The sequence below is a fragment of the Micropterus salmoides genome, unplaced genomic scaffold (assembly GCF_014851395.1).
Source record: "Micropterus salmoides isolate LMB-PRFRI ecotype aquatic unplaced genomic scaffold, ASM1485139v1 Ms_hic_scaffold_7, whole genome shotgun sequence".
Lineage (NCBI taxonomy): Eukaryota > Metazoa > Chordata > Actinopteri > Centrarchiformes > Centrarchidae > Micropterus > Micropterus salmoides.
The window spans coordinates 5,441,239-5,452,169 of record NW_024044459.1 but is presented as its reverse complement, the minus strand read 5'-3'; the positions used below and the strand labels follow the sequence as shown (position 1 = coordinate 5,452,169).

Below are 10,931 nucleotides of genomic sequence, written 5' to 3'. Positions count from 1 at the left end.
CTATCAAACCAAACACCAAGGTTCTTTGCCACAGGCTTAATGTGATTTACTAGGGAACCAGCAGATGGCAGTATTTGTTTTGCCATCTGCTGATGATTTCTGTTTTGTCTGAGTTTACCTGGGGGAAATTATTTGACATCCATTTTTCAACTTCACAAAGGCAGTTGTTAAGTGAACTGAGCATTCCAGGGTATGCTTAGTATATTTGTGTGTCATCAGCATAAATATGAAAAGAAATGCCATGTTTATGGATAATATGTCCAAGGGGAAGCAGATACAAGGAAAACAAAATGGGTCCTAAGACCGACCCCTGAGGCACACCATATTTAACTGGACAGAACGAAGAGACATAGTTGTTTACAGACACGCAAAATTTCCTATTTGACAGGTAGGATGAAAACCATTCTAGGGCAGTACCAGAGATCCCCATCCAGTGCCTCAGTCTGTCTAACATGATGTTGTGATCAATGGTGTCAAAAGCAGCGCTAAGGTACAGGAGTACTAGGACTGAGCACATGCCTTCATCAGCAGACATTAAAAGGTCATTGGTGACTTTAAGCAGGGCAGTCTCAGTGCTGTAGTACTTCCTGAAACCAGATTGAAACTTCAAATATTTTGTTATTTTCCAGTACAGTGAGTAGCTGTTTGGACACAATTCTTTCTAGAATCTTTGCAATAAAAGGCAGTTTTGAAATTGGTCTAAAATTTTGTGGGAGGGAGGGATCTAAACCAGGTTTCTTTAAAAGTGGGTTCACGCAAGCCGTTTTAAAATAATCAGGGACACAACCAGTAGATAGGGAGCTGTTGAAAACAGAGATCAAATGGGACTTTGTCAGACAGACAAAGTTAGCAAGTGATGGGTGAACAAATAGTGAAACATGTATGTTAGCAGCTAAACACATGCTAAGCAGATAGCGGAGACCAAAAACAGATAAATTATGAGACTTTCGTTAAACAGGTGGCCACAAATGCAACTCCAAATGAATGCTAATATGGCTCCATATCCACTAAATGTCACCAGAGTGGACAAAAAATCTGTTACCGCTACAGGTTTAAACATTAGTCTTGTTTGAGGAACTTAAGCTTGAAAGGCCTCAAATGAAAAAAATAAAATAAAATGTATTCTTTAGACATTTTCATGTTCTATATAAAAGTCCATCAAAAATGATGGTTTATATTCTTATTAGAATGCTAAAAGTAGGTGTTAGTTAACTTCCTGTGATAAGAGCTAGCAACACTAGTACTCATATGCTACAAGTTCAGTATATGCAAAGAAAACGAAGCAGGGGTTTGAATATTTGTCCTCTTTCACATGTAGCATGACTCCCTCTCTAAACTCATTAGCAGTAAGACATCCGGAATATGCTTTGTTGGATTTTCAAGAGCTTTTGGCTGGAAGATGACAATTAAAGTAATTGGTGTGTGTTCTTTTGTCTTCTGCCTCAATTTAGAAATAAGGAACAAATCCATCAGGCGTGTAGTTCATTGATTTTTTTATTCACTCATGAAAATGTAGTTACTGGTTATTACTTAATATGTGGCACAATGCATTAGTAGATAACATTACTAAAATATACCTCTACTATGAATTGTTGACACTTTCGCCATACTTACCATCCCCATTATGTTGCATCTCTGCGGGCCACACTTTCTTCATATTTTTTACTACCCTCTCCTATCAACAAATTTCCAAAAGTACATGAATGCAACTTTGAGCTGGCACAAGTGTTTGAACCCTTCACTGGACTGAACTCGACTCTGCTGCCACCTTGTGTAAACCATGACAAGACATTTTTCTTCCTTCGATCTGGCAAACTTTGTGGCACACTGGCCAAGTGTAACAAATTCAGCTATGTCATAAAATCAGGTCACCTTGTCTTCCAAGATTTTTTCCTCACAACATAAACCAGACAGATCAGATGACTCTGCGGTGCAGCTTTGTTTTTTTGTTTTCTTTTGTGAACAGGAGGAAATCAGTGAGTGTTCTGAGCATAGCTGCGGTTGTCTGAAACAAGACAATACAGGTCTAGAGTACAGAAGGGTTACAAAGTGTTGCTTGAAATCTTTTGGCCTCTATAACACTCATGTGTGAAGAGTCTTGAAGTCATATCACTCATATGAACGTTTCAGACAAGGAAAGACATGAAAGACAAGAGACTCCTTTTTGTGGGATTTCCCCTAGCACCCACCTTTCAGAAGGCAGGTTTCTTACCATTTGCAACTTTCATTGAGGTGTTTTTGGCATGTGATGATCATGAGTTCCTCCACTTTCACTCTCAGCCTTTGCAGCATCCGTAGAGAGAGTTTGCTGCCGGTTCTTTAATTTTAGACACATCTAGCAGTGACTGATCATGATCAGTGTTGATGAACTCACTTCATCTTCCCCTCTTTTATTTCTGCATAGTTGAGTTGACAGAGCCCTGGGTGCGGCTGCCGCTGTTCTGATTTTGATCATCAGGGACATGTGACACAAATCTGTCATTTCCCATCAAATTTAAACTCCTGAAGGGGTAATTTCATTGTTGAGTTTGCATATTATCAGTGTTGTCCCGCATGCAGGTACAGAGAGCACACCTGGACTAGATACACGACTTGAAATAGAAATGAATGAATAAAGAAAGAGATATGCATCATACAAGATATCACTTATAGTTAAAGTAATTGGGCAAAAATGCTTTTTCACTTTCTTGCATAAGTTAGATGAGAAGTTCAATACCTTACATGTCTGTATTAAATATGCATAGAAACAGGAAATGCTTAGCTTAGCATAAAAACTGAAAATGGGGGAAACAGAGTAAATAGTGGCTGGAAAGTGTCAAATTATTAGCTGTTGCCGGGTAACCTCACAAAAGGCCACACAAGGTTCAAGGAAGCCACTGTCAGATTAAGAAAAGGTCCAGTACGTAACCCTCTGAGAAACAACCAGTTGTTCGGTTGGTTCAGCACTGAAATGTCTGAACAACTATTGGATGGACTGTCATGAAAAATTGGTACAGACATCCATGTCCCCCTCAGAATGAATTGTAATTCATCTATTGCCATCATCAGGTCAAAATTTTTATTTGTCCGGTATGACCAGTGACCAAATACCTGCAAAACACTCCATCGCCCTCAGATGTACTTTGTGTTTAGTGCTAATTTGCAAATATGAGCTTGCTACCAAACAAACCCAAACTAAGATGGTGCTATACATCAGCATGTTAGCATTATCGTGAGTGTCAGTTTGTTGATGTTGCTTCGCTTCAGTTTTTGTACAGGTCATGTGTTTATCAGTGAGCTTTAGAGGCACATTTTTTTTAAAGAACCAGCACAGACTGATAGCACAAGCCGCAATGACAGGGCATTCATGTGGAATGCTGCATAACCTGCATAAAAGCTGGATTTCAGAACTTCCAACCTCAAAGAACAGGTTTTATATATAACTGACAGGCAAATATACTTTACATTGCCTTTTAGTTGTTGTTTAGCATTTACAATAAGCGCTTCCACGGGTAATGCCATCGTTGTGTGATGTCAGACAACTGCTTCTTCATGAAGTCCGGGTAGATGGACTCTGAGTTTACAAGTAGGAACTTGAGTTCCCTATACTTTTTGTAGAAGAGGTTGGATGTTTTTGAATTCTGATTTGTCTAGAATGCAGCATAAGTACAACATTCACCGGTCAGCCATAACATTATGACCTCCTGCCTAATATTGTGTAGGTCCCCCCTTTGCTACCAAAACAGCCCTGATCCATCGAGACATGGACTCCACTAGACCTCTGAAGGTGTATTGTGGTATCTGGCAAGACATTAGCAGCAGACCGTGAACACCCCCCAAGAGCTGCAGTTTGGGACATGCTCTGATCCAGTCGTCTGGCCATCACAATAGTCAAAGTCACTCAAATCTTTACACTTGTCCATTTTTCCTGCTAACACATCACACTTTGAGGTTACAAAGTTCACTTATTGCCTAATGTATCCCACCCACTTACAGGTGCCATGGTAACGAGGTAATTAGTGTTTTTCACTTCACCTGTCAGTGGTCATACTGTTATGGCTGATCAGTGTATATGTTAAGAACAAATTTTGTGCTATGGACTGTGACAGATTTATGAACAAAGTATGACAAAGTAGCATGTCCCAGTTGTGTGGATACTGCATTCAATGGTAAAAGTTAAAAGAAGTAGTATGCGATATGGAAAGCAGCTCTTGTGTTTCAGTGGTTTCACATAGACACAATTCTATGTTGAGCCCTGTGGTGTACACGTTCTCTGCAGACTTCCCCCAGAGGGTTTCTCTACTTCTGTCTTTTGTGGCTTTGGCAAACAAAGTACTTCAGCAAAGATTTGTTATTAAAGTCAACTGTGACAGTAAACTGTCTGCAATGGACCAGGAATCCGCCTAATCACACCTGTTTTTTCTTCTGTCCTGTTTTGTTTTGACCACAGAGACAGATTCCATCATCAGAGAATCTTGGGAGAATCTTGCATCATTGTTCAGCACTCAGGAAGAAATTAGAGTTTACAGCCTGGTTGTTGGCTTTCATTCTAGTTTTGGTTTAACTAGTTGCCCTGCAAGTCCTAAGGCTTGCTTTAAGCCGGAGGCCCTTATCTGACATATTTTGACAGATTCTTTTATGTGGACCTAAGATGATTTATTAATCAGAGTACATTTCAAAACTAAAAGTTCTGGAAACCCTCTGTAAAAGAAATAATGTATTTTCAGCAGCTGTATATTCTATCATGAGGGATAACAAAATTTAAATTCCAGATTAACAATTACATTACAGTCCAACTGCAAATGCCAACCAGAGTAATAACAACGCATATTGCTGCAGGTTCATACTAATTCATGATGGCATCTGAATTAATCTGAAAGAAGTGAGTACACTGGTCATAGACACAGAAATTAAACTCATAATATAAAACAATTTTTTTTTTTTTATCTTGGAGATTCATTCTTCACCTTAGGAACACATATCTGTGGTAAAATATTCTAAAACAGTATCCCATGGTCAACCCACATCCCAAACAAACAATCTAAAAAAAAACACCTGAAACAATTACCCTGTCAAAAACTGTTAAAATACATTAAAGCAATAGTATGCAGTAGTTTTATCTTATAACATCTTCAAAAGCTTCAAGCGCTCTTGCAGCGTTTGCTGGCTAGCTTGCCACCTAAGTTTCAAGCAACATTATGCTGCTGCTGGTGTTGAGCGGGCAACATAACTGGGCTCAGCAGCCTCCATGGACATTACTTTAACTAACGGCAGAGACGAGGGGAGACCAAAGAGGATGTTGACGGAGGAAGCTAAGAAAAAACGAGAGTGACCAAGCAAGAGGCTGCCTGATGTTGGCGAGAGTTTCCATGAAATCTCTGTTGGACTAGTAAGTAATATTGCCATGGTTTGTGTTGTCGCACTTGCTTGATGTTTGGCTGTGTTGGCAAACTAGTTCATTTTTGATCATAAGTAATGTAATCATAACAAATGCACGTTTCAGCTGTCCTCATTTACGACAGCGGTGAATTACAATCGTTGAATAATGGTGGGGGCGACATATCGAACACAAAAAACTAAGCTTACATAATGTTGCTTATAAGATTTGCTAAACTTCAGATGTCAGACTGTTTGGATACTTACACTGAAATAAAGTGACAGATAAATGATGCCACCTTAAACTCTATCGCAAAGGTTTTCGATGATAAAAGGGCATTACAGCCAACTTAATACTTGTGCCAGCGATTGACAAACTATGTGCTAGCTAAAAGTGTCCTCCTGGGAACAGCATCACAGTAAATACACTGTAGTTCGTAAATCCTACAGTATATCATCATAAACTTTAATACCTTGGTCCAGCTACAGCTTTACTGCATGATGTGAAAGCCACAGTGCATCATGGAAGAAGAAAATGTCACAGCTTTGAATGAAATGAAACAATTATTTTTTATGCATGGCAAAAAAACACATTTTTAAATAGTATCTTCAAATACATATTTACATCCACAGCACACACAGATAATTCTCACACTGTTCAGACAGCTGTTTGTACATTCAAAACAGAACTCATCAATTGTCTTTAGGCCACCTGTCATCTGTGATGGTTCAACTGATTTTGCATGGACGGTTAAATGTGAGCATTTTGGGAATTTCCTTCATTCATTTTCTTCTTGAAGCAATGGCTGTGGAAGAGAGTAGATGAGAATGATTATGCAAAACTTAATTAAAATAAATCCTCTAATCTTGTTTACTGCATATCAACTGCACTGATATTCTCACCGTGTAAGCCATATTCTCAGGCCTGGAGTCTGGTCGCTGCCATTTATGGTTGGACAAAATCATTAGGACAACCAAGCCAAAGGCTACAATCAAAACCCCTAACGAGTTTGCTAACACAGCCTCAGGTGGAAGGCTAGCGTATGGCTGAGCTCCACTGCCGTTTCCTTTTCTGCAAAAATAAACATTTAAGAGGGCAATGTTATCAGTTTATCTTTAAGGAAAATATGAATGCAAAAGTATCACAGAAATACGGCACTCACAGAACAAAGAAAAGTTTCTCGTTGATTCCAGAAATGCAGGCAGCGATGCTGAGCGACAGTATGCTGCCTCCCATCCACACATGGACGGGTTTCAGGAGTTTACGTAGTGACATGGGGGAGCAGGGCAGGAGGAAGCCAGCCACACCCACCACCCACTGAATGGACGAATGCATGGACACACATCCACAAAAACAGCAAACACAAAGGCAAATAACCAAAACTCAACCATGAGAAAAAAAGTCATGCCACCATATTGCATGCGACTAATAAAGTGAATCTGTTTCTGCACGTAAGGTCGTTTACCTGTATGGCGAAAAGAGCTGTAGCAGCGATTCCAATCCAGCTGTGCAAGGAGTAGAGGTTGGGAGTGTTCTTGGCATTGTGGAAGTCGAACACAGCACAAAGCCCCACGATTGACAGGACCAGGGCGAGGAGCATCAGTGCAGCATGCAGCAGCTTCCAGGGGAGTTTATTCTGACCCCAGGTCAGGGGGATGCGGTACAACACGGCTCCTGTGGGGAAGGACGCAACCACAGACGCAGATGTGAAATGGATTTAAACGCTGTGCATTGTAGTTGTTAATGTCTTCCGTGACATAACCATGATGATGGTTACCACATCATTTTAACAGAAAGTCTGCATTACAACTGGAGGCATAGAGTTGGAAAGACATGGGCATTTGCCCAGCAGAGAAAGTCTAATGAAAAATGCCACTGCATCGTTGGAAATGTAGGATCTGGTGTTTTAAGAGCTTGACTAATAGTAGAGATATCTACTGTATATCCCAGCTTAGTTTAAGTTCAATACTAAATCATGTTTATATTGATATTTTAGAATCAAATATCTAAATCTTTGTTTTATCTTTTGAGTCTGTATGTGCAGATGTGTATGCCTAACCATCTAAATGAGGTGAATAAAGAGACCTTTGGAATGTATTGTAAAACTTCTTAAGTCCATGTGTTATCAGTAGGAGTGTGAACACAGCTGATATACTAGCACACCGAATTTGAGACATGCAATATAAATTAATTTGCTTGTCTATGATTTGTGTGCAGTTTAACTGATTGTTTTATTTGAATCCTTTACAGAGGTTTTAAGAGGTAAAACTATACATTATATCATGAGCAGACTATGCTGGGTGGGCCTCGGGGGGTAAAGAAAGAAGAAAGAAAATTTTGTACATTTTAAAGTTAAATGCATTAATTTGGTGCAGTATCTATGAAGAACGTTTTACGCTTGTAAACAATGTTGTGCTCTAATAAACTATTTGATCATAAACCTATTGTAGAGCTATAAATGGTGATGAAAGAGCAACAAGTCAACAAATTTAATGTTTTTCCAAAAACCCTAAATCAAAGAATAGAACAGTAAATTCCCCAACATGTTGTTGTTGTTGTTTTTTAACTTATAATGGACACATGTAATATGTTTTATACTTTCAGTGTTAATCCAATTAATTTTATTACCATACTGTTTAGATACCTTATTTTGAAAACCGGGCCTTGTCACGTTTGTATCCTCGTGCTAAATTCATTAAGTCTGACCAGAGTCCGACCCAATTTGATAAATAATGTTGTATGTGGTTCTCGTATCGCGTAACATGAAGACTTCATAGCCTCTCTTCAAGTAGGACTCTCATACTGCGACACTTGTTACCAGGGGTGGTGATGGTGGTGCAATGGATAAGACACATGCCTTTGGTGTGAGAGACCCGGGTTCAATCCCCACTGTTCCCCACCATTGTGTCCCTGAGCAAGACACTTAACCTCTTGCTTTGGATAAAAGCATCAGCTAAATGAATAAATGTCTTTGTACAGAGAGAAACTGACAGGATAAAGTCGCTAACTGACCTGCCTGTCAGCTCGGTCCGTTACAGTGAATGGGAAACACTGACTTAGCAGAAGTGTGAAGTTCCTACCATGTACTGAATGATTGTTTTCACATGAATGCATCCAAAAAGTCATCATTACAATATAATGTCCAATGCCATCATGTACCATCACAGCTTCTTGCTGAAAGACACCTTCTTTAGTTTCATAAAATGTTTATTTACATCAGAAAATCGCTGAGGTGTGGCACTTAAAGCAAAACAGTCACTGTGGACCTTACCTCACACTGAAATTATATACCAAGTCTCTACGAAACCTGTAATGTGTAATTACGACAGTCTGGCTGTCAGGAAGAACAGAAGTGAGAAACAGAAATGAAACCATGCAAGATCCAAATTTGAAAAGGCACTCACCGTTGCCGTACACCACAACCAGACCTGTCACCATCAGGACAGGGTGCCAGTTGAACTGCAGGGTCGAGGCGTCCCAGGCGAAACCGCCGCGCCACCGGCTGTTCCACAAACACACGCACACCACGCAGGCCAGGCCCAGGCCCAGGCACAGCAGGTGGCATATGTAGAAGCTCACGATGGACTGCATCTTGTAGAGATCTGTAGGCTAAACCAATAAAAACAACTAAATCAGAACGGATAGGGTGGCAGGACAGTGTAGTGGTTACACAGACACAGTGTCATGTTGCTGATCCAGTCCCAGCATGAGGTAGTCACTAGTGCCCAGCACTGATTTTGGTCATTTGTAGGTGAAATGGCATCTAAGTCTAGATTAAAACTGGGCTAACTTTGGTTAAAAATGTAAGGTAATTGAAATGGACCCTGTACGCAGGATAAGCGGTTGAGGATGGATGGATGGTATTTGAAATGCAGTTGAAATAATGGCTATAAGGCGCCAAGATGTCTAAAAAACGTGTCACTGTTTTAACTTTGGCGTATTATGCATGAAATCCCCATTAAATACCTTCTTGCTCGTGGTTTGTCAGTTGAAGTGGATAAAAGCAGCAGCTCACTGCCATGATTGAATGTTAACTACATTCAGTGAATACTAGAAAATATAAAAGTGTGTGAAAACAAAAATTAATTCCTTTAAGCAACCTGTGAACCTTTGAAAATACTACTAGATTGAAACAGAAGTGGTTCATTCATTGTTGATCATTTCTTCCAACCTTTAACTAACACTATTTATTTCAAACATCACATCAAACTCAACATTTTATCATGGACATTTAACGGGCTGACACTGAAGTGTGCACCAGTGTTGGGTGCCTTACCTTGTCCCCAGCTGCTCTGACACGGACAACTCTCCCTGCTCTACCACACCGAGCTGTGCATCTTGTAGGAGTTACTGCTGCGTCTGGTGATTTTTCCCTTCTATATCTCTCTGACTGCTACTCACCGTGTTATTTGCTCTCACTTCGCGTTTCTCTGGCTCAGCTGTGGTCTCACTTCCACATTCAGCCGTGTTGTTTAGGTGGCAGAGGTGGAGGAACAGCTGGGAGAGGAAGGGCCAGCCCGCTGCATCTGCTGCCCATAAATAAGACCGAAAGTGAGAGTGGGACACAGTGAGCAGTGTGGGTGTGGAGCCATTAGAAGCAACCAGCCAACAAAATGTTTATCTTTTTCCATCAAACATGTTTTGCTTTTTCCCCCTCAAACTAGGGTCAGAAAACGTCAGCGGAAAAGGCAGTTGCTCTCTGGCGTCTTATCTTCGGCGGGGTAACATTAACGTCATTCATGGAACTTGGACGCATTTAGCTAACCGTTTCAACTTTTACAACAACTTGGCCTTTTCTTCCTACATTGAAAACATTTTAAAGGGTGTAACTTGTAGAATCCCGTGCTGTCTGAATAAACCTCGCGGCAGGTGCGTGAAGGCGACGTTATATTAGTGTTTATCGAATTAAGTCTTGTACAACTGTCGTCCCAAGTTGTGCTGCTGCTAGCTGAAAGTTAACTTACCCAAAAAAAAAAAAAAAAGTGTGAAAACTTCAAGTGCTCAAAACTTGTACGATCGAGTACCTCATTCCCAAACACCTGTAAAAACGACTGACAGTAACCCAAATGTTTCCAGGTAAAACCGTATCTGCAAGATATTACCTAACCCATTTCCTTATTGACGGCGCAAGGCCTTGTGGGAAATGCTGTTTTATATGTCACCGCCACACTGCAGCACTCCACGCTGTGTAATCACCACTTTTTAAAAATCATAATTCAACATTGCTTCAATTTAACTGAATAATCCAGGGTCGCGCGATGTTTCCTTTAGCTCTGAACAGTCGGCGTCCATGATTAAATAAGATGCTGAAGCTTAATTGATGGGCTAGAAGAAATAATGTCGCTGCAGAAGCCTACTTAAAGCAATTATACTCAGCAGGGAAAATGAAAACAGAATTTAGGCGCACACAGTATTAAAACTAACTAAAAAACAAGGGACATTATTAAATAAGACAACACTGCAGCTGTAAACTGCATAGGCAATGCTGGAGTTGCACAAAACAGAATTACAAATAGGATACTGATGAGGTTACTCTGCTTGGCTTTGCAATGTGTGGTAACTGGCTGTGACAACA

General features: G+C 40.2%; 1 protein-coding gene across 1 annotated transcript; it reads right to left on the bottom strand.

Moving 5' to 3' along the window:
• Positions 1 to 5,878: 5,878 nt before the first annotated feature.
• Positions 5,879 to 10,308, bottom strand: LOC119892155 (cytochrome b ascorbate-dependent protein 3). Its single transcript, XM_038704279.1, is given in 7 exon segments — positions 5,879 to 6,161; positions 6,259 to 6,427; positions 6,519 to 6,673; positions 6,822 to 7,030; positions 8,761 to 8,965; positions 9,758 to 9,837; positions 9,840 to 10,308. Coding segments are annotated over 7 exon segments (993 nt in total). The 5' UTR covers positions 9,988 to 10,308; the 3' UTR covers positions 5,879 to 6,134.
• Positions 10,309 to 10,931: the final 623 nt, after the last annotated feature.